Source organism: Fundulus heteroclitus, chromosome 3 (assembly GCF_011125445.2).
Source record: "Fundulus heteroclitus isolate FHET01 chromosome 3, MU-UCD_Fhet_4.1, whole genome shotgun sequence".
Taxonomy (NCBI): Eukaryota; Metazoa; Chordata; class Actinopteri; order Cyprinodontiformes; family Fundulidae; genus Fundulus; species Fundulus heteroclitus.
The window spans coordinates 6,937,777-6,961,902 of NC_046363.1; the positions used below are offsets into that span (position 1 = coordinate 6,937,777).

Below are 24,126 nucleotides of genomic sequence, written 5' to 3' on the forward strand. Positions count from 1 at the left end.
CCTGCCAGGCTAAGCGTCGCTTGTTTGTTTTAAATGTGTCGATATTTGAGAGCGACATAAACCGGTCATTTAAGTTCCCATACAGGAGAAAACCTCCCGGTCTAAATAGCTAACACGCTAGCTATTACTAGCGCAACGCACAGTACGTCCACGCGGCACCCCTCCTTCGCGCCGCATGACGCAACACCCTACGCGCCTCCCTGTTCCGAATCGGTTGTCTTAAAGCAGGGAAACGCCTAAAACATGCATGGCAGTGAGCCTGGAGGACCAGGGCTGGGAAACACCGCCTTAGTTAAGTTAAAACGCTTCATAAATTACGTTTTGATTGATGGCTTAGAAATTATTTGCGTCTCAGAAAACAGAGTGTAGGCATGGCAACACTTTTTAAAACTACAGTTGGCAAGAAGCAAGCAAGGGTTGGCCGGTAATACTTTATTACCTACGCATTAAGGGATACCAAGGTATCTACAAAATGTGACGGTACTTCTTTGAGTAATGTTCTTTAAATCTGCTATATTTGTATCGTGTCTTAAGAGTGTACTGTATTTTTCAGACCGTAAGGCCCACTGGATTATAAGCAGTGTTTCCCTTACTATTCAACAAGGGGTGCACCCCACTTCTAGTTTAGACATTACAGTCAGGCAGTCTTGAAGACAGCTCAGTGGTCCAATCAGGTAGTGACAGAGTGAACCGTAACGCTCCGAATATCCATTGAGCAGAGCAGCTTCGTTGCTAACCAAAGCCGTACTTACACATTTCAGCAGTTTTTTAAGTTCATTGTACTACATAAAAACGTTCAGTAAGCACAATTTTAATCATATATAAAAGACGCACCAGATTATAAGGCGCACCATAAATTTTTGAGGAAATTTAAGGATTTTACGTACGCCTTATAGTCCAAAAAATACGGTACTTCCTGTTAATATTTCTCTGTCCCCCTTGCTGCTGTGTAGAGTTTTATTTTCTCAACAGCAACGCCTCGTTGTTGCTAGAGATGGCTGTGCAACAACTTGCTCCAAAGCATGGCCGTTTTGTTGAATAAAGACAAAAAAGCTACCTTTATTTAAAAAAGCATAATAAAAAAATTAAATCAAAATGTTTAGAAGAAAAGCTTGCTGCTTGTTCAAGAGAAAAAGAACTCCATCTGAGCTAAACCCCAGCAGGAAACATCTTTAGGGCATCTTTCCACGACAAAAAGAAACTTCAGCAATGGTGGTGGTGTGTAACAACATGGTGGGAGAAAGAGTGACGGGATGTTACAGAGACTCTGTCGCAGGGATTGCAGAAACAGCAACATCTTCTGTAAGAGAGCATCCTCGAACCGGATCTTCAGCAGAAAGGTTGGCAGTGACCCGCATTCCCTGCTCACACTGGATGAGGCCACGATGTTGGAAAACGTCTTTCAATCAAAAGCAACTAGAAGAGGTTCTGTGTCAGATCTGTTGCTGTAATGCTAAAACCTTCAGATGCTTATCTGCTGCTTACATTACTTTGTTCTGTGGTGGGATTTCAGTGGGGGGGGGGATTATTTTTTCAGAAAGGTTTAATAATCTTCAAAAATGTAAAATTACTATTGAAAACTGAAGTGTAATGGATGTTTATTCTATATTTGCCCTTACATTTATCCAATGTAACAACTGTAATAATGAATGTGAAGCTTTTTATCAGAAATAAACAACGGTGGCTTTTCCAATTTACCTGAAATCATTAAATACTGTTCTGCATTTTTATTTTAATCCTTTGTAAATAGAGCAATACCCTGAACCCAACGTAGCAACACTTGCTCAAGGTTATATTGTGCGAATAGACCTCCCCATACTTACTCCCTCACGCCTTCTACAGGATAAATTAGATTGGGTGAAATTACAGAGTTTTAGGGTTCAAATCCTAATTACAGCAAATAAACAAAAAAAAAAACAGAAGGCCAACTAAAAAAAAAATGACTTATTACACTTGACAGCTTGCTATTTGGTTCTTATGATCAGACGCTGTAAAAAGTATAAAAATATACTGTGAGCTGGCCACATTTCCTTCACAGGAACACAGGCAGCAAAAAAGTTGCTGATAACAGCCTGTGCGCCATCTGCTTCAAAGTCAAAGGACTAATGAGAGCACAGTGTGAGGAAGAACTTGGTCGTGTGCCCGGGAGATGGCAGAGTGGAGACTTGTGAGGTTTTCAAAGAGCGAATAGTTACGGGTGGAGATAGCATGAGAGGCGACATACTGTAGGGCAGGGAGGCACTGCTAGCAATGGAAGAGGTATCACTACAGGTGGATGCAGGGGATGGAGGAGGACCCATCTCAGTCTTCACCAGCTCAGGCTTACTTTCCATCCTATGGTGCGAGACAAGAGGTACGTGTTTAGGTGTGGTTTTATGAACACCACGGCAAAACGTTGCTCATTAATAAGGCAGCGGTGAATAAAAAAAAAAAAAAAAAACGGGACTGACTTGATTTCCTGGGTCTTTGTGGTCTTCTCCATGTTTTTGAGGCTCTCCGGTGAGCGCAGCTGGAACCTGCAGCTGTCGTTCATGTTCCACACGGACTCCAACAGGACGCCCACTTTGGGGATTCCGGCACTGACAGAGAAGGCCACTGCACCGGCATGGTAGAGGGGATTGTTCCTCAAACACACCTAAAGGAGGACACCATTAGATTATCGGTATAATACAGGCACTTTACATCACCGGGACTTCTAAAACAGGCATTCTCCACGGATCTCAGAAGAAACGGCTGGACAGAGGTTAAAAACAGAACTCGTCCTACCTGTGTTCCCACAGTGATGTTGGGTATTGAGGAGATGCCAGCACTAGACTTTGGCTTTTTGTTCTTGGCTCTTGCCTTTTCAAGCATCTTCTTCCTTTGACTAAAAGGCACAACACCCCTGCAGAAAGATTCAAGTCATTTAAGGTTGTGGTTGTAGCAAAAAAGGGAAAAAGTTGAAGGAATACTTTTGGCAGGCTCCGTAAAAAGCATTTTTTTTTTTTGGATAAAGGGCAAAACGGACTGAAATTAAACAGCACCGCTCTGGTCACATGACCACATTCATAACCTAAAACCTTCTGATTACAAGACAACTGATCAAGTGAAGAGCGCTCGCCCCGTAGATATAAAAACACAAGACCTATTTAGCCAATGACTGTCTCTAACAAAGAAGAATTATACTTCTACTGAATAAAAATAAACCAAAGTAGTTCTCTTCTCACCACCAGTAGAGGCTGTTCTCCAGCTGTGCACATGTGTAAAGTGCACAGGAGTGCAGCGACACCATGCGTTCCCCCTGCAGCTCAGGAAAGGACTGGGCACTGTGCTCCAGCTTAGAGGCCACGGTGCTTAGTGTATCGTCCACCCAGGTGGCCACCTGTTCCAACACGCACAACGAACAACTTGTTTTAAAAATTTACCGTCTTATTCTACTTTGCTAAAAAAATGCAAAAAACAAAACTGGAAAAATCTGTTCTTTTAAAACAAAAGTGACCTACCTTGTTGCTCTCTGTTGCTACGGTGGCTCTGATACTATTAGCAGCCAGTAATGTGATCTTCTCGTTAGCCAGGCCCAGGAAGGAAACACGAGGGTGATGAATGGAAGGATTCTGAGGAGACAAACGAGTTAAAAGTCATTCTGACGAGCCATAGAGTCGCTTTGTGTACGGTATTTATCCCGACGCTGCAGTCGCGCTGGTTGGTTTTCTGCACCTGTGCGTTGCGGTAGGGTTCAGGCTCGCTCCACTTCCACTGATAAAGCTCTCCTTTGGAGCTCACAGCTACCAGCTCTGAGAACAGGGCGCCAATGCTCACAAACTTCACACCGTCCTGGAAGGGAAACAAGAGGTGGCTGCAGTCACGACAAGCAGCAGCAGCAGCATGGTCTCCTCTACCATTAGCAGACATTATTAATGTAATAATAGGTTTGATTATTTCCGCCGCAACAATAAATAATTGCTGAATTTCCATTAGAATAAAAAGCTATTTGAACATGGTACAAATTTTAGTTTTCAATCTTAGTGCTAAAACTGATAATGTTGGATAATATTTTGAGGAGGGAGGTGGTTTATTTATATGGGGTCACCCCCCCCCCCGTATAAATAAATCATAGAAACGATCATGTTGGTGCATCAGTTATTGTGTAGCTCCAAGCCATGGAGTTTGGTGTCAGACAGTGAATACTGTGAGCTGAGCAGCGGCGCCAGATAAGGCCGGCTTACGGCAGGTTCTCACTCGCCAAATGTGACTAAACGTTGTCTGTTTGTTTCTAAGTCGTTTATTTGTTTTAAATACGTTTCAGTCAGTCTCCTTGCAGCCGATCAGCTGACCTACATAAAGAGCTGCTGCTGGAAGTTTTCAAGTCTGCTAACATGTGGAGAACAACATATTTATCGCTTTGATCCAGGTAATTGTGGGGAAACTTCACATAAAAAAAAAAAACAAAATAAAAAACTTTTTTGGTTTCTTAAAAAAAAAACACTAAACAAAAAAAAACTCAGCCTTTCAAATTTTCTTTGTATTGTAATTGGTATGTTAGACCAAAAATGAGATTTTCTTCAAGTTTTCTACTTCGTTAGAATATGTCTGTTGTAAATCTAACATGTTGTAACCCATAAACCAGGCGGGCCGCCGTGTTTCTATCTATTTTGATCGAGCAACTGGTTGCTATTGTCCATGACTGCCAAGGAGCCATGTTAGGGACGTTCTTCTACACTATTTAGAGTAAAAGACAGAAGAGGCATAAACACAGGTGATAAAGGTGGAAAACAGGGACTGAGGTCATATCTAGTGATCGGTTTTCGGTGCGAGGAATCGTGGATCGGGGCGGTTCTAGTAGCATGTGCCTTACCTTGTCGGGCCACCACTGCAGCTCCTCTCCCAGCGAGACCGGGCTCTGGACCGGGATGCTCTTCTTGTCGAGGCTGGGCTCGCCCTCGCGGCTCGTGGAGCCTCGCTCCGTGTCGAAGGAAGCGCCGTCGAGCCACCGGCGCTCGCGTAACCTCAGCACAGACTCACGCTCGCGCAACAGCTCTGAGTCCCGCTCTAGGGGAAGAAGGAGAACTGGTATGCAATAAGGTCACACCAGTGGGATAGAAGTAAGCCACTCTCTGGGAAAGACCCGTCAAAAAAATAAATAAATAAATAAAAGTTTTAAGAATAGAGAAAATATATTGCTCAGAATCAACGTAGTGCAAATCAATCAGTTGCAAACGGAGGAGATTGAGTGGGAATCTAAAATATACGAAGGGTGAGTCACTCTGCACGCTCATGTGTTAAAGGGAGGGAAGGAAGGAAGGAAGGAAAGAAGGAAGGAAATAAAGAAAGTGGGCTTTTTTTTTAAATAAAATGAACTGTCTAATAGGGTCCTCGTTAAGACAGGCGGGCCTTTCTCAGAGAGCTCACAGTATTTACTACAGCCATGCAGCACACAACACCAAACATTTATCATATTCAATCAACTAAAAAAAAACTCAATAAAAATATATGAGACAAACATTCAGACAATTTTCCTTTGTAATATTTGGTAAAAACATGCTCCTAAGCTGGGATGACCCAGTCAGAAAGCTGTGGCCTATTTCTGCTGTCGGGTTTGTGGAAAACCTGACCTGCCGTTTTCTTTTTTTTACCAAATCCGATAACTCTTGATTAGCACCGTTTTTCAGTAGTAAATAGTCAAAAAGCTGTCAGCATTTCCAAATCCAGCTTCTCTGATCAGACGCTGCTCTGCTCTGCCTGGTATCTCCCTAAAAGCTGCTGCTCGTTCTCGCCTTCTCACAGCGCGTCACAGAAAACAGAATTTCCTTTTAAAAACGTTTCTTACATCTATGACCAGAAGTTTAAGCTCCTTTCTAAAAACTAAAAACGGCCTCCTCGCTCAGTAACGGCACCCACACCCAGGAGTGTTCTTATGCTGCGTTCACTGGTCTGAAAAGGATCGGATCTGTGAGATTCCTACCACCGGCTCCCTAACAATCAGCAACGTTACAAAACCCAACCGTAGCGCTGAGTCGTCAAAAAAAACAACTAATTACCTCAACCTGCTGCACGACTCAAAGTTGGAGTTCTTCACTTATTGTAACGTGGAACGACACTGAACCAAACGACCCCGACAGCCATCACCAGCACCAAAGCCTCTTAAAAGCTTCCCTTCTCTTGATTAGTCATTAGTGAGCGGCTGCGTTACCTCTGGAGGATCCCAGCCGTGACAGCGACGAGCGTCTGAAGGACGGGTAGCCGAAGTAGCTGATGTCCTCGGAGAACATGGCGTCGGCGTCGATTATGACGCTGGGGTGAGCCGAGTGAATGTCTGCATCCAACAGGGACATCAGGTCTTCTGTTGGGCAGAAACAAAAAGGACAAAACAGAGCCAGGAGTAAGAACGGTAAACGCTGAGGTCGTCTACTGGTTCAGTTATGCTAATTAAAGAACGTGGCGGTCTCACAGCGTTCTCCTGTATAATAATAATAATGGAAGGTTTAATAATACTCGGCAGAACCCGGACCCACCTCCTGGGAGGTAGGACTCGCTCGCCGTGTCGTCTCCATCGTCTCCGTCTTCATCGTCGCGGCTCAGCAGGTTGTTGACGGCGAGGTTCACGTCAAGGTTAGTCCTCTGCAGTTCCCTGATGATGACGCTCCTGGATTTCCCCTGTAGGACCACCTGGGCCTGGGGGGGAAAAACGTCTTACCGTTAACGCTTTCTTGTTAAATCTGCATCCTTCACTCCAGCAAAACATCCTACAATCTGCCCTGCTAAAGAGCCAGGACGGCGTACCTGCGTGATGAGCTCCTCTGGAATGACCGACGCCGGGATGACCGGCTGTGGCTGGCTCCCCAGGAGGCCCGAGCCGCGGTCCCTTCCCGTGCGGATGACTCTAGTCTGGCGGCGGGAGTCGCGGGCCGCCGTCGATGACCTGCCCGACGTGCCGCCGCCGCCGCCTCCTCCTCCTCCTCCTCCTCCGCTTCCCCCTCCACCTCCGCTGCTGCCGCCCCCTGCTGCACCGCCTCCCGCTCCGCTGCCACCTCCTCCGCTGCCCCCGTTCACCCCGGAGCTCCAGCGACTCCTGTTATGCAGAGTGCAAGGCCAGAGTCAGAGAAAGCAGCAGAACCTTGGAGCAGATGAAAATCACACACGGGGGGCTACGACAGGATCGAGTCTCTACGTCCCACATTCAGGTTTATGGATCAGCAAAACTGACTAAAAAAAAAAAAAAAAAAAGAATTTCTTGGAGACCTTCTATGCTAATTAGGAACAGATCTTTATTACAATCCAAACATTTCTTTGCATAGACACATATCCTAAAAAATAAAAAAGCGAGATCTTGCATATTTATATTGATAGAACCAAATAATTAAGGGAGTTTAGGTCATTTTCGCTCCCTAATATGCGCAGAACAAAAATATCAGGAGGAAAAGCAATACATTTTGAGGCTCATTAAGCTCATTAAGAATAGCAACTCTCTATCTTTGCAGGTTGTCATCAGAGGGACACGTTTCTCCGTTCTGACTCCCTGCGCAGAGCGCCCAGGCCGACAGAAGACACGCCCCCTAACCCTTAACCCTTAACCCGCCGCTGCCCTCCAAGCACCAACCTTTTCACAGGACCGTACGTCTCTGGCAGTCCTGCCACAACTTACCCAAGGGTGTTGCCTGCCAGTCTGCCCAGTGTGTCAGAACCAGACAGGAACCAGGGTGGATCACTGGTCCTGCCTGGCCTGGAGCTCCTTCCTGTCCCTGAACCACTGCTCAACTTTGAACTGGAAACAAAAAACGGGAGATCAGTTACAAACCTACAGCGGTCCCAGTGGGGCTGATAAAAGCTTACTCGTTTTATTAACTCTGCCATCCTGGGTCAGCTGACAGGAAGTTTAACCCAGGTGAATTATACCACTTGGTTCAGGATTCTGTCAATGTGCCGTAAAACAGCAGTTTTTTTTGTTTTGTTTTTTTGTTTTTGGAGACCAGCATGGCAACACCCTTGGGAATCAGAATTGTCTGCAACTCGTTCCTCTCTCAAGACCTTTATTTTGTAAAAGTTCTTGGGTTTTGGGGCTGCGACTGCTTTCTCCTACTTTAGGATGGCTAATCATTTGCTTTAATCATTTAAATCATTTGTTCAAAATGAAAATTGACAGGATCTGTGTACAGAAACGGTTTCAAATGATCACTTTAGCGCTGGAATTTAACGTCCAGACAGTTTTTAATGGAACATTTATCAGGATTTTAAATTGAGGGCAAAACGAGGCTTTGTGCAGTGGGTCTGACCAGCCTGCCAAAGAAAACCTGTCATGTTTCCTCTTCCCCCTTCTCCACAAGAGTGCAGAATAAAAAGGCGGTGACAGTTTAAAACCAACTTATTCAACACAGACAAACAGCCAGTGAATGTTCTGTTGGCAGGACATCAGTAGCAATCAATGAGACATTCATTGAAATACATGCTCACAGCCAACCCAACAGACAGCAGCCAGTATGAAAGAAAAGGGAGAAAAAAAAAAAAAAAACACACTGGCTCAGATGTAATCTAATCTAATCTCAGTAAATCTGGATTCCAGAAAATAAGACAGCCGAAGAACAGCCTTGTTGGTCTGTTTACTGCACAATTAGTAAAGCTTTAACACATTTAATAGAGATGCATCTTATTATTCTGCTGAACAGATAATGCCATTAAGCAAAGCATGGAAATCATCCACAAGTCTAACAGTTTAACGTAAAGCTGCACGTTTAACGTCTTATTTAAACATTTTTCTGATGGAAGGAAATCATTCTAGCAAAAAGAGATAGCTCCAAGTCTACATGTAAAATCATTTTAAATGATATTAATACAAAATTAACAGTACCAGTAGTGCTGCACTTCTCCAAATAAAAATGTATTTAAAGTTTCACTGCCTAAATATTAAAAAGGGAAAATGCTTCCTGGGTAGGAGCCAACAAAAAGTCTCTCACCCATCGCCGCCGTCCGGTTTGTTGAGCTCCAGGCGATCGGGCTGAACGGCAAAGCTGATTCTGCACACCCGCCCGTCCTGAAAGAGACGCACATAGGATTATATTAACTCACATTTTCCCCATTTACCAACAATTCTCCTATAAAAGCTTAACAGATGTTGCAAAGTTGGACCAAAATAAATAAAATATAATACGCCGAATAGCGTTCTTCTAGTTTTCTGACTGCTTTTTTCACAATATAATCATCACGTCACACCTTCTCATGTTCATACAGCCTCTTCCAGACAATGCGGTTATTGTAATGCACCGTCCACGTCGGCACGTTGATCAATGGAAGCAACACGCAGAGCAGAGGAAGCTCAGACCGGCTGTAGCGGACGTATGAGACGTTCACCCTCACTGAACCACGCTGCTTTCTACTAGAAACGCTATTCTGCTCCATGGCTGCAGGATTTCAGCCTCAATAGTCAAGCAACTAATTGTTGCTCACCAGCTTTCATCCACAGGTCCTAAACGTTCAAAGCCACACATCTGATCGCCGTGTCTTGCAGGCTTACCTCCAGGAGGAATCCAGCATGGTTGGGACCAACGACGCACTGCTTCAGGGTGGCCTGCTCAAGCAGACTAAGATGTGGATGACTACAATTTACAGACACAAAAAAAAAATTAAAAATCACAATCACTGAATGCAGCACTGCAATAAAGGGATCCCACCTTCCAGTTCTGCGTTACGATTGGAGCAAACTCACCTGTTGTAGCTGTATTTGTTGAGCTTCTCTGAGACTTCACGGAGCCTAAACAGAAAAAACTAGTTAGATCAATGCAAGAAGACAATTTGCTGAAACATGAGTATGTAAACCGTGCTTTTTGCTAAAAAGAGTCAAAAACTAAAAACTAAAGCCTCGTCCACGAAACATTTTCATAAGAGATTTAAGAGAACGACGCACGTCCACACCAGGGGACGCAGCACCACAGAAGACGCTGTAGTAGGTACGCCAGGCCCGTCGGTGGCGCTGTGACACATTAAAGGGGGTTGTTCGTCAAGCTGCTAACAGCTAGCGTTAGTTCATGTTGTTCAGGAGGATTATGGCTGCAGCGATGCACGGCTACTCGTTCTAGCTCTCCTGGGATAAGAGCGCGTTGCTTTGTTAGCAATCTTGTCCTGATAAATGCCCTCTTTTATAAACTTCCTGCACTTCTGCCATCAGGAGAGCTGCTAGCAGCTCTGAGATCCATGAGGACTGTTTCACAGCTCTATGAGGTCACAGCTATAACCTGATTCAAAGGGGGAAAAAGTAACTTTTATCCCCTCTGCTCCAACTTACAGCACAAAGGATAAAATTCATTTCTTTGCGCCGCACGGCGAAGCAATTGAAAGTATCGCAGGCAATTTCCATCTCTTTTTTTAAAAAAACCTGCAAAGCAGAAGATATTCTGAAGCTAGAAACTAGAAAGGAGGCCACGGAAAAATAGACTGCAAAGGATTACCTGTCAGTGTGGGGGAAGATGATCATTTGTTTTTATGACGGAGACAGCAGATAAGAAACAGAGCGTTACAAAGAAAACCTAAAATAAGCAATCAGACTAAAAAACAAGGTTCAGAAGCCAGAAAATTTGAACAGGCCTGATTGCTTCACTCCTGGCTTTCATTAACGTTTATATATTTGGGCACTGGAATGGTTACACAGGTTTTTAGGAGTTTTATTTAGGGAGTTTCATCAAAATTTCATCTGAATATTTAGTACTAAGATGGTAGCATTTTTTATATAAACACACATGTTGTTCACGTAAAACTGCCATGCTAGCACCTTTTCAAATCTGGTCATTTTAGTGTTAAATTAATTTGAACAAAATATATCATCAATCTTTGTCTTAAAATCCAAAAGCACTTCCACACAAATAAGCCTAGATTTTTGTTATTTAGTAGATGGTGATCACTTCGCCCCTTTCACCTGGCAAAGCTTTGGTTGTTTCACACCTGACCCTCTCCAGGTTCAAAACAGGACAAGAATCCACTTTTCCTTTACTATTATTTCTGTGGTCGCTTGCAGCTGAAATCAAAATGAAACTATTATTTTTTAATAAAAGCACAGTCTTCATGGTTCTCTGGACCCATAAAACTCCGAACAGAGAGAAGAATTGAGGAAAATGTAGGTGAATCACAACAGTTATCATTTTACTGTATCCAACACTTCTCTAATATAGTGCTGTCCTAAAATTATAAGAGCATAACTTTAGTTCTCAAAATACTAACAAAGCTCTTAACGGTCACGTCAGCTAGCTCCCTAACCCCAACCCGCACACGTGAGCTTTGAAAACTCACGCTGGCATCAAAGAACCAGAGAACCTGACACGGGTTATGGTGCCAAACATGCTAAAGTCACACACTGTTGGAGGTAGAGACGAGTAAGGAAACTGTGGATTGATCCTAACTGAGGTAGTCGACGCAAACTTTACCAATATCGTCCCAACTGTCTGCTTTTCTACAAGGGCTGCTGCCGGGTACCGTAGCGCGAGTCAAGCTAATAACAGCTAGCCCGTTAGCTTATGTCGGGAACTTTACTGAACGTTTTATGTTGCTGTCAGACATCGAGCATTTCGAGTGAACAAATGATGCTCAGCCTGGCGTAGGGGCGAATGAAGCATGACGGCCTTCCAGGCTTATGATACGGTGGTGTAAGACAGACATCTCCTGTTCTAAAAAGGCAGAAAACCATTGGGAGAGAGACTGGCCTTAACCAAAGATGGCCGCCTCAACCCTCCTGAATAAACTACCTTTGGCTTAAGAGCAGCTATTTTCCCCCTATCCCGATGCTTTTCAGCATAAATCCCAGGATCAGCTGCTCACACATAATGGAGGCGCCCCGTCACACCATCCAGCCAGGAAGTCAACTCAAGCCCACATAAACAGTCCCATGCCTGGTTGCGACTACGTTGTGTGGTAGTCACAATCGGGCAATCGACAATCGACCCCCCAGCATCCTACCTGCAAAAATGGCGGATCAGGGTGGAGTGGAACGCTCTCTGACCTGGAGGGGGGCGAAGCGGCCACCTTTAGATTTAAAGAGACAGCAACAAAACGAGTTGCTCTAAGACGCCCCTCAGAACCGGGGTAAAAAGGGGGAACAAGTCGGTAAGCAGACAGCTAGGCGGCTAATGACATGGGGGGTCTGTTTCAGCTTTACCCGGATCATCAGTAGCATGATATGCAGAAGATAATTTAACCCATTATGTCAGTGCTTACTTTCCGCTAGACAGGAGCCAAACTTTGTGTTTGTGAGAATCATTTGATCAAAGATGGAGTCCATCGGCAGGGCATGTTTTCCAGGCTGTCCGATATTAGAAAATCCCGTGATGGCAATATTACTGGTAAATATAGCAATGACAAGATCAGTTATGGTATGGCCTTATTTTCTCTTTGTCATCTGGGCCTCCATCACCCCGTGACATTTAGCATTTTGTGTCATTTGTGTCTGGTGTGAGCATCTGCTGCTGTGAGCCTGAGTCCAAGATTCCAACAATCTAGTACACATCCAAGATGGATGTGTACTAGATTGTTCAGACTTAATATGCATCTGGTCTAAATGGTGTGCAGCCTTTTGTCTTTTGATCATTGAAATTTAATGAAATACCAACGGAAGCTCTAAGATGTTTTCCGTGCTGACCCACGCTCTGTGGGATTGAACGAATCCACGTCTAAAACGAGGACAGAGAAAAATCAACCTAAACCGTCTCAAACTGCATGTCCAAATCTAAATTTCTATGTGATGTGCAGTAATGGCAATAAGACGGCATATTTTCTTTTCTTAGCAACAGAAGTGTTCAGTAAGCTAGAAACCAGATGTGTAAAGGCAAAAAATCCCAATCAGCCATTTGGGGAAACTCCTGCTCTATCAACGAGCGCCTCCTATTTCAATGAAGACACAATTGAGTTGATTCTTCTAGAGCTGACCTCGTTAAGGTAACTTGGCCTGCAGAGTGAATATTTTGGAAACACAGCTGACAACATCACCTCCTCACCGACACCAGCGCTGAATTCTCTATCCATCCAAATCTTTGACGCGTACTTTAAGCGAGCTGGAACAGTCGAGGAAAGCCACTTTATTCGGTCACTCCCAACATACCAAAACACTCCATGCAAGCTTTAAGAGACCCGGCCATCGCTTTCCTTAATTACGCTACAGGCTCAGCATCCCAAAATGTTCTGTACTGCAGCGCTGCGGCTCCATCCTCCACATGCAGGCGCTGTGAGTTCATGAGTTAAACAGAACAAAGGTTTAGATGGACGCTGATCAGATCATGGATCATAAAGCAGCCCTCTAAATCACAATACAATTTAATTCTGATGCTAATAATTGGTTACCTGACTCCGCCAGATAGATTTGCTCCGCATATCCATCTGGAAACCTTCCGTTGAAGTAATTTTGGGAAGGGGCGAAAATACTGGTTAGCTGATTGGCCTATGTTGGTGATAGACGGGCCAAATGAACCAATCAGATTCCTCGTCGCTCTGTTACGAGCGACGACGAAAACACAACCACAAGCCAAGCTACTCTTGCTGCTGCAAGTAAAGGCTCGTTAGCTCAGCAAAGAAATACTCTGTAATTCCGATAAAACTTGCTCGATAGCCACGCTAATGCTAGTTTCATCGGCTGAAGCCGCCATGTTGTTTAGACTGAACTGTCGCGCTTCCCGTTGCGTCACATCTCAACCCGCCTCAAAGCCAACGCTGATTGGACGTTCGTTTGGTGAACGGCTCCAAATTTTCTTTAACGGAAAGTAGCCAGACTGATCTGCGAGTGAAACCTTGAAAGCTCGCGAGATCAGGATGGTCTCACGAGGCTAAATAATTGGCTGATTAAGCTTTAATTTGCTGACAAAGTCTGAGTGAAGGTTCTGTATGGAAGAGAGGAGCAGGGCTCTGAACTAACTTTTCAACAATCTAGAGTCTTTATTGTTATGTAACCATAATGACATTTTTGGTGAGAGACTCAGAATGAAGAGGCACACCCAAATTAAAACACAGAAAAACGAGACAAAGATCCCTAAAAGGACACAGTCAAAAATGTAAAACCCCCAGAAGAAGTAAAAAGTTAATAAATATCTAACAGCGTTTTTGACTCTTCAAAGAAAAATGAGAAACACTTACAGAACATACGTCCTTGGAAGAAAAATAAGAAAAAGGACAAATGTAGCACGTAGCACTAACAAAATGCAGCTTGTGCTGTAACAGCCTAAGAAATGGGCTGGATGTTTACTTAATAGTCAGAAGTGGTGTTTCTGCGCTGGTTTCATTGTTATGCCCAATTATTTCCCCTAGATGCACAAGGTTCAACCAAACCACATTGACCCCCCAGTTTTCCAGCTTCACTTTTGTTGTGTTAAACAGCTGTTCATACAGACAACACTGACTATTAAATGATTGACTTAAAATCTAGTCAACATAAACTTCTTTATTTGAAGCAAAATTATTTATTACCTAATATTATAGTAACAGAAGACCTAAGAAGCAACTTGTATTTTGTGAGCTCATTAGCTCGTTCAGTCTAAATGTTCAATTTTGGAAGAAAAAAAATGGAAATAAATTTTTTTTTAATCAGATTCATCGAGTAATCATGAAAATAATCAACTGATTAATCGATTATTAAAATAACCGTTAGTTGCAGCCATAAAAGACAATTTGTATTTGACTTCAATTGTCTTCACGTAGAGTGACTTCATCGTTTCATATTAATGCAAGCAAACGCAACAATATTTCAGTCGCAGGGGAACCCGGTTCTTGCAGAACATTACTGTAGATCAGGGGTCACCCACACTTTTAGAAACAGAGCTGCTTCAGTGGTGTTGTGTCATACGAAGGGCTACCTGTACTAGGGCTGGACGGTATAGAAAAAAAGCATATTGATCAATATCGATAATTATCAACAGATTCAAAACATATTTTAAGTGCAGCCCTGGCTGTTTTATGCTGTTGCTTAGCGACTTATTTTTAGACACAGACACAAACACTGAAGTCCAACTCAACTCTTTATTCAACCAACCTTTTACCAAAACTACAGCTTTTTAAAAAGAAAAAATAACATGTGCTCTCTGAACTCTTTGAAGGGGGCGGAGCTTGGCGACAGAGCGTTCCTGGGTCTGCGTTGTGATTGGTTGGGAGGATGTAATGACTGTGGTATTAACCTAAATGACTACAATGCAGAAGAAAGGAAAACTTTTATTCTATTATACTTTTTATTCCCCCTTTTTTCTATCATCGATATCCGTCTATCGAGATTTTTTTATTTTATTTTTTCATGCTTTGTTTTAGATATTGTCCTTTTTAAATCTATATAAATGCCAGTGTGATAAGCAAGAAGAGTAACGGAATAAAATAAAAGTTTTAGATGCAGCTGACTGGTGGATTGGGCTTTTTTTTTAATTTTAAGAACAGGCTGATGGGCACCACACATGGTCCTCGGGGGGCTACTGGGTGCCCGCGGCCCCATGTTGGTGCCCCTGCTGCACAGTATATCAGTTCTCTTTATTTGACGTGTTGATTTCCTTCAGATAAAAGATCTAAAGTCCTTTTCTGCATGAAAAGTATTTTATACAGCAAATTACATACAAAACCCCTGCTTTAAAATGTTATGCTTTAATATTTATCATTTATGCTATATGTAAAATAAAATCATTAAAGGGCCGTTTTGCGTTATTAAGGAATCCCCACAATGAACATGCATCAGCCTAAATTATTGCAGGGATGCAGGAGTGGATTACTCATTAAGTGGACAGGAACAATTATGTTGATCCTTGGTGGTAATCTCAGTAAACGCTGAAAAACCCAAAAGATATTTTTCACCAATTGCTGGTTATGGGTCATCATTAAATTCTGCATGGGTTTTTAAAATCTAATGAAATGCAATGACTGAACTGTTCAGGAGCACAGAAACAGTTCTGGATGCAGCTGTGGGATCCAGTGAGGTAATCTTGACAATTAGGTCTTTATTATTTGGAGAGTATATTTTATTGTGACATTCTGTCTTTATGCAGTGCTAGTGCTATAAACAAATAGACTGGTGCTGTTTTATTCATGTTAACTTTATTGTATTAAATATCCCAAAATATTGCAATAATTTATAATTCCATCCCAGCCATCCCTTTTAGAAAGGCTGCTTGTTATTATGAATAGAGCTGTATGATTTAGCCAAAAATCTAAATTGAGATATATTTCAACCATAATTGCGATTTAATTTAGACTTTTCTCTGAATTAACCACAAGCAGCAAAAATGCCCTGCAGATAAAGATGTTTGCAAACAATGGCTATTTAAAACAAGGAGTAAGTAACTTTTTTTTATTAATCAAAATATTATTATTCAAGAGAATAGCTTTTAATTGATTAGGACATTAATCCATGTTGAACATAAAGCGTAACCAACAAACATGTCTGTACTAAAGAGTTCGACCGGTACTTAATGCTATGCTAAGATTACTGAAAGTTTCTGTTAAAAAAGTATGATTACATAAACTCTAAAACAAATAATAAAATTAGATTATCTCACTGCTGCAGCTCTCTTCCCTTTCATGTGGAAGCAAACCCGCTTTAAACATATTAAAGACACCTAAAGCCCGCATGTTAGCCATTGTTACGTAGCCAAAAATTGCAGACCTCTGCGATTTGGAAATTGAGTTTTTAAAAATTGTGATTATATTGCAAATGGGATTGTCCTAATTATGAAAACATGAAAGTGTGACATAAGATAGGTAAGAGTCTTTATTTGTCATACATACAATGGAATTTCGTAGATCAGACGGAGGGTTAGCCTGAGCTGCTGCGACTGAACGCGCCGCCATTAATGGCCGACCTGACCAGCATGTCTTTAGTGGTAGGGGAAACCGGAGCGCCCAGAGGAAACCTATGCAGACACGGAGACAACACGCACACTCCACACAGAACGCCCCCGCCGAGCCCGGACCTTCTTGCTATGAGGAAAGGGTGCTAGCCACCGTGCCACCATGACATGACATTTTACACACCGTCCCACCACCCTTTAAGGTCTTTCCCCCCCCCAAGAGGTTCATGTTCATAGACGGGACTGCTACTTGAGCCAGTATTTAACTAGTTGTGTAAAAGAAGCGGTCTGCTTTTCACTAGCCCAGAGTCAAGTCCAAACCACCTCATTATACCATTATAGACGCCTCATTCGTTTATTGTAATTATCTGCTTTCTGTGGTGGCTTGTCGTGCATGAAGACAGTTTAACTACACAAGAAACAGTATTTAGCCCTGCATTTGTGCAGATAGCTGCTACAGTGCCCACACCTTAATTCATTAGCGCCGTTTTATACAACCAGCGGCAGCGCACGCAAACGCCTCCCTAGTCCTGATCAAATGACCCCTCATCCACACGGCTTTTAAAGAAACATTTATTGACACCTCCTGCTGAAATTAAAACACCAGTTTTAGAGAAATGAGAAATTAGCGGCGCACTGACCTACTTAAACTCTAAGATGGTTGATTTTTATTTTTTAATTGCAGGAAGATAAGAGAGAGTCGGCTCCTTTTATTTTTGATACAGATCTGACATTCTGATCTAGTGGAAGCGCTGTGTTTATACGGCTTGTTGATTTGAACTTGGTTGATCAAAAACTAGGCTAAACTCCAGCGTTGCAATGGGCTAGCATTAGCCACGAGCAGGGAACGGTTCCATTTTCGTGCATTAATCTGAAACAACGAATTGACGGTACCCCTGCTCCTAAAAAAAAAAAAAAAAACGTTCTGTCCTCTGGCCCCGTAAAGAACAAATAACTTTACTAAGCACCAGTTAAGTGCTGGAACCATACTGAAAAAGGTCCTATAGTAGGCCTTGTCATTAAAAATCTATAAAAAAAAAAAAAGAAAAAAGGTGTGGGCACCAGGGGCAGGGAGCCCACCAAATGTTGCATCCAAGCAATCCCTTGCGATTGTACTTTTGTACTATTGTGATGACTCTGATATATTAAGCAGTTCTACCTGGCTCAGCCCAATTATAAATATAAAGCAGGCCTATGTGCCTTAATTAACATTTTGTAACCGTGTCACTGAAACAAAGCGGAAGCATGTCAAGCATCCCTCTTATACCAGACAAATGTCAGCTGCTGATCCACTTTTTTTTTTACACTTATGTACACAAACTGGGCCCAAACGAGCCACTGACATGTAGCTGAGCAAATCTGACCAGATGTGTGTGGCACACATTCCTTGAAAAGGCCCAACCAGAACAGGCATTTCTGCCAGATGGAAGCACGCTTAACTAGATGTGACAAGTGTACGTTTTTGTAATAGCGACAGAACAGCCGTTCCCTCTACAGGACACCAGTGGACCCTGTTACCAATACATTTATGTGGCGTTTTCACTCAGATCGCTCCAAACCAAGAGGGCAAAATGGGCTTTCCTGCCTGTCAGACCAAAGCCATAACCCCCACAGAGTTGAAAAGCAAAACGATTTGGGGGGGGAAAAAAATAAACTCCAGCTTTAATCTAGTCTTTAATCTCAAGGTCATTGTGTAAAACCCTGACTTCTCACCTCTTTGTCTCCAAGTGGAGCAGCTCATTAATCACTACCATCTCGAAGGATAGTATAAATAGATTTAGCATAAATCACATGTTGACTCCAAATCCAGAGTTCAACCAATGTGTAGGATCGTTCTCACCCAAATACCAGTGACGTGGGACTTTCCCTCCCCCCGATCGTAGACAATCTAATAAACCGGCGAGGGTCAGAATAATGAAGATTTACCAGCGCCACGTTCATAAATGAACTTGGCTTTTTAAAAGTGAAGCTGGCATTTCGAATGGAAAATGAAATCTGACTCGAGTAGCTGCAAATAAAAAGGCACGTTTAAACTCATGGCTGTCCGCCTTAAAAAGAAAAAAAAAAATCGATAACACGATTAATGTCAATGTGATGTTGCTACCGCTGCTTCGCCGCAGATTTTAGATATGCATCTCGGTGCGCAACGTTAGCAGCAAAAACATTCAGCCTCTTCTTTGCGTTTATTGGCGAGCAAAAAAACAAAACAAACAAAAAACCCCAACCGACCGGAAGATGAGAAGAATTTGACACGACCACGAAGAAGGAAGACTATTTGGCTCCGTTATGCGCGTGGCTGGGAATAACCTAGCCAGCTAGCATCGGTGGCTAACCAACAGTTAGCATACGTTAGCTACTTCCATTGATCATAATAATCCGCAAAAAAAACGCCAACAAATCCAGATCGATAACCACGCCGCTTGTGCTTGTGTGCAATTTAAACCAAAAGCATGGACATTCAAAAAAAAAAAAAGGTTGCGATAAAAGTCTAACGTTTCCCCCCTCTTTCCCCCCCATCCCCCAACCCGCATTGTCTATCTCAACTTTGACTGAGAGCCAATCCGTCCAAAGAACCAAGGAACGTCCTGCTAGCGTTTAACGTAGCAGCTAGCTAACGAGGATTGCTCAAAATGCCGGGCCTTTCATCATCCCAAAGGGCTCGGTTTTCCCCGCTTTTACCGTTAAACACCCCCCTCAAAAAAACAAACGACAGCACCAACGCCGTCGGCAAACACACCGCAGAGCACGGCTTAACGTAACCAGTCCACAAACAGCCATTTGATGTGTTTCTTTTTCGTGTAACGCAACAAAATACCTGTCATTGAGCTGATCCTCGGTCCCGGGCAACGGGTGGACAACGAAGTGAATAGATGTCATGGAGTCAGTCCAAAGTCACCCACGGACGCGTTAAAGGAGTGGAAACTGTTATCCCTTCAGATATCGGACGTCCGTGCGTTCATATGAGTCTTTTAGTTGCGAAAAAAAACCAAGAGTTTGGATCCCTGCCTCCTCACCCACATGCCGCCATCTTAACTCCGCCGAGCTTCTTGTGTTAGTGTTGATAAGTGCACATGCAACCGCTCCGCTGCTTGGAACTCCGGCACAAACAGGAAATGTGTTCAATTGGATCGGACTGGCTTCAGCAATCGCCACAGGGGCAATTTTACAAAAAAAAAAAAAAAAAAAAAAAAGGGACACTGTCAAGCTCCGAAGGCTTTGTTCGACCCAAAGCATATGTACTGCTTCTGGGTTGATATGCGTGCGGGGTTTTCGGCAGTATTTAAGAGGTTTTTCTTTTTTTTCTTTACCCCGTCAGTACAAAAGAGAAGTGTGGTTCAAAAAGACAAAACACATGGTTTCTCTGATCCATGCAGTCAGATGAAGATACTACCTAGAATATTTGTTATAAACCATAATCACCCAGTAGTACTTTGCAAACTAACCACTAATTCACTAATATTGCTTCCATTGTTAGCTTTTCAAATTCAAAATTATGCTAGCTTCATTAACAATACATTGACGCCACAATAAATAGTCTTTTGCTTTGGGATTGAAAAAACACTATAGCCTCGGAGGGAAATTCAAAATACACAAATTACACATAAGGTTTCTTAATATATAATGGACATCTAGGATGATTAACAATATTATGGTATGTAATGGCGTATGACATATATGGTGATTCAGGTACCTTAGACTCAATGCACGTCCATAATGGTATACAACAAGGTTCATGTCCTGGCCCATTGCTGTTTCTCTCTCTCAATAAACAAGGCTGAGGGTTCTGTACCTAGCTTCTAACATTTATGCTGATGACACCATCACTTGTGCCTATGCACCTATTCCATTCATAGCTTTTGAGTATCTCCAAAATGCCTTTAACACAGGTCAAAGACCTCTTGCTGTAATATGTACTTTGATTTCATAATAGGCCATGAAAATCTTACAGGAGCAACAATATTATGGAATGTATAATTATTATTATTATGGGTGACTGTGGCACAGTGGGAAGACTAGTTGTCTTGCAATCTGAAAGTTGTGTTTGATTCCAACCTTCTCCGGCCATATGTCAATGTCTGGGCAAGGCATTTAACCCTAAATGGCCTATTGATCTCCGTCTCCGTGTATGAATGTGAGTGCGTTTAGTGAGCGTTTTAGTGAGTGCAAATGGCTGAATGTGGTTCACACATGAAGTGCTTTCAGTGGTCAGTTTGACTAGGAAAGAACTATATAAATGTTGTTAATTTGTTATTGTTTGCGATCTTGTAAAACCTAGACGGTTCCAATAGATGGTTCTAGAACCTATTCATTGTGTAAGTACATATGGGATTTTGCATGGTTCAATTCTTGGCCTATTATCTTTTCTCTAAATTAGCTATTAATTTTGAACTCAGGTTTTCTATTTCTATGCTGATGACTCTGTAATTTACCGCTCTGCATCTACTCCTGCAATGGTCTTTTAGTATCCCCAGCATGCTTTTGCAAAAGTACAAGAAGAATATTCTATTCAGGAATGGTCAACAAATGAAGTTGGTGGCTACTTTTGAATATTTGGAATTTTTGATTTCTGACAACTTTCAAGTCTATTAGCACCTGAGCATACTTTTAAAAAAAGCGGAGGCTCTTAGCAGGATACATTTTACAAATAAGTCTTACTTTTGTATTCATGTAAAATTGAGGCTCGTAGAATCAGACCTCCTCCGTTATTGACTTTAGGAGCTATACTGCATGTCAATGCAGCTGTTGATTGTCTTTGCACGTTTGGATAGAGTATATCACAGGGCATTGAGATTTATTAGTGTTTTTGTAACTGTAATTTAAAAAGAGACACTGAATGAGAACAGCAAAATGTCTACACCGTTGTTTTGACATGGACAAAATGGCTCATCACACAGGGTGTAATTCTGCCAAGGGAAGGCACAAATAACAAAAAACAAGTTATTTCTAAACTGCACACCACTACTACAAAACTAGTTTGTTATTATTTGTGGTTACCGGTGAACTGGACTGCAACTAGGAGTTGTTAAGTCTGAGCTAGATTATTGAACCCTGAATTAAAACCTTATTTTAAAACACAATTTGAGATTTCAGTCCTTTTGTGGCATCATGTCCACCATAGATTGAGGGAAGTGTTAAAAATCACAGTTTATAGACTGGTTAAATCTTGCTGTGAAGATTCTACACTTAGTACAGAGTCATTAAAACACATTTTGGGCTTGTGAAATCCTGAGGCGCTGAAAAAGTGGCTCACCCCATGTCAGTTTTATGCAAGAACCACAAATGCAACTGCAGGTCAACCTGCTGAAGCGTGAAGAGCCAGATCAATAACTAAAATAAATAACATGTTTTTTTTTTTTTTTTGTTCAAGTTGATTCAAACATTACTATATGGGTGCACTTTGTGCTCTAACAAACTCAAACTGACAGGAGCTTGTTTGAGAAGTCACTCAGTTGTTTTTAGAAAAGGGAATTTAGGGCTAAGGGTAATAGAACCAAAATGGCTGAAATAGTTTACAAAATATTATAGAACTGCATTGGATTTCAAACAAAATGTCAAATGCAGCTCAAGCAAAAAAAAAAAAAAAAAAAAAAAAGGATGGAAAAAAACAAACTATAAAACAGCTGAGGTAGAAAAGAACAGTTAGTAGCCAAATTAGATGTCACTCCATTATCCAACGCCTGGAAGTAATTTGATGTACACAGAGAAGCAATGAGAAATAGATTATTTATTTATTTAATCGTTCACTTAAAAACAGCCCAGAAATTTTACAACCTTTGGTAGTAAAATGTGACCATTCGTGTAACATTGTATATATTCCTACCACTAGGTGGCAGTGTTTGCTTTCTTCAGTGGAATAAGATTTTGTCCTAGCTATTTCTTTCATCCACTGCCACATGTGAGATATTTGCAGTTGCAAATAGTGCATGACAGTTGCTGATGGTAAAATGTCTTCAGTAGCCTGTATCGCAATTGCAAGGGAGATTCCGTTTAATGTTACAGAGCTTTCATCTTATTTTTGATCTGCAACAGTTGAGTAAAAGTATTGTGTGGATGTGTGAAACTAGGTAAATCATCAAAGTGTGCTTTCCATAGCTTTTGTTCATTAGACCAAAACTATTTAACATTTCATCTATCAGCTATACATATATTTGAATGTGAGCATTGCTCATTTTATATCCATAAAACAGAATGACATAAAATGGGAGGTGGAGGGTGATGTAACATAACCTTTAAAGGATCTCAGTCAGCAAAAATAATAAAAAGGGAGACATGGAAACCTTATATTCTGCTGATTCCTTTCTTCTTAATCTTCTTCTTCTTTTGTAAGTATGTAAATAACCCATCATATGACCATGAAAAGTCTGGATCTTTCTTGCTTTTTCAGTTTAGTACAAAGATAAGTGAAATCAGGTCAATGTCCTGTAAGTAAAAACCGGTACCCCTTTTTTTCAACAGGGAAGTCAAACAAACTTCATAAAAAGCTGGTCCTATTTTTAGGTTCCTGGGCAGCGGGTTATCAGATGACCTGGGCTGATGTTAAATATGGGTACAAAGAGATAGAGCCAGGAAACTAAGCCGTCATCAGAACGTCCTTTGGGCTTGAGGAAATGCTCACACTTCTGACAGAGATTTGTCTTTTAATGGAGGCAAGACTGTAAATACAATTACACACCCCATAAGTGATTAAGTTTGATTAAACGAAACAACACTATTTAAAATATTGCATCAGCTGCTGTCAGCTTGGGTACTACCAGGGTAAAGGTTTTACCAACTGGGGTAACACGATGACCAGCCATGGGGGACGATTTTAAAATAACTTCTCTCAACAGGCAGAGAAATATCATGCAGGCATCTTAGAAAAGAGACAGCTTATAGAAAGCTGCGGGTCTGTTTGGGCCTATAGGGCGCCGACCCTCCGCAGTCCGCACCACCTCCACAGAACCAGCCACACATATAGCAGGGTTGTAACATTTCAGGAGGCTCATAGTTAATGTGTAATACCGATGTTTGTTCACTGCGTACCCAACGTTCTCCTCTGTGGAGCCAATAGTGCTACTTGTTAAAATGGCTGAGAACAAGAATGAGCCTCCATTGCTGATTCTTTCAAAACCAGGTCGGTCAGGTTCTGTTGGGAGACATTTTATTAAATATTAAGGCATCTTTAAAATCTGGGTAATAGAGAAGCACTCACTAGAACAAACCTTTTTTTTTTTGGACCTTGCGGACATACATTGCCTAAAGTATTTATACCCCTAAAAGAGGAAGAGGCAGTAATAGATGTTCAGCTGACAGTCTCCCACTTGAGCAGTGGATCGCTATGGCTCCTCTGGTGTTTACTAATTAAGTGTAAACTAAATGCAGTTGG

At 42.1% G+C, this 24,126-nt stretch overlaps 1 protein-coding gene across 11 annotated transcripts in view; it reads right to left on the reverse strand.

The window, feature by feature from the left end:
* Positions 1-19,849, reverse strand: part of ubr5 (ubiquitin protein ligase E3 component n-recognin 5) — a 55,638-nt gene extending 35,789 nt beyond the window's left edge. For 2 of the 11 annotated variants that reach the window (XM_036129253.1, XM_021321473.2), the window contains exons 1-15: positions 19,576-19,849; positions 9,677-9,721; positions 9,485-9,566; positions 8,928-9,004; positions 7,622-7,741; positions 6,760-7,048; positions 6,492-6,651; positions 6,170-6,319; positions 4,835-5,046; positions 3,697-3,813; positions 3,483-3,593; positions 3,207-3,361; positions 2,767-2,884; positions 2,451-2,635; positions 2,225-2,334 (exon numbers count right to left, since the gene is read on the reverse strand). In XM_036129253.1, the coding sequence (XP_035985146.1) occupies positions 2,225-2,334; positions 2,451-2,635; positions 2,767-2,884; positions 3,207-3,361; positions 3,483-3,593; positions 3,697-3,813; positions 4,835-5,046; positions 6,170-6,319; positions 6,492-6,651; positions 6,760-7,048; positions 7,622-7,741; positions 8,928-9,004; positions 9,485-9,566; positions 9,677-9,721; positions 19,576-19,637 (1,993 nt within the window). In that variant the 5' untranslated portion in view covers positions 19,638-19,849. The remainder of the gene's footprint in view (positions 1-2,224; positions 2,335-2,450; positions 2,636-2,766; positions 2,885-3,206; positions 3,362-3,482; positions 3,594-3,696; positions 3,814-4,834; positions 5,047-6,169; positions 6,320-6,491; positions 6,652-6,759; positions 7,049-7,621; positions 7,742-8,927; positions 9,005-9,484; positions 9,567-9,676; positions 9,722-19,575) is intronic. The other 9 variants (XM_012872518.3, XM_021321468.2, XM_021321470.2 and 6 more) reach the window with 6 other exon arrangements.
* Between the last annotated feature and the right edge of the window lie 4,277 nt (positions 19,850-24,126).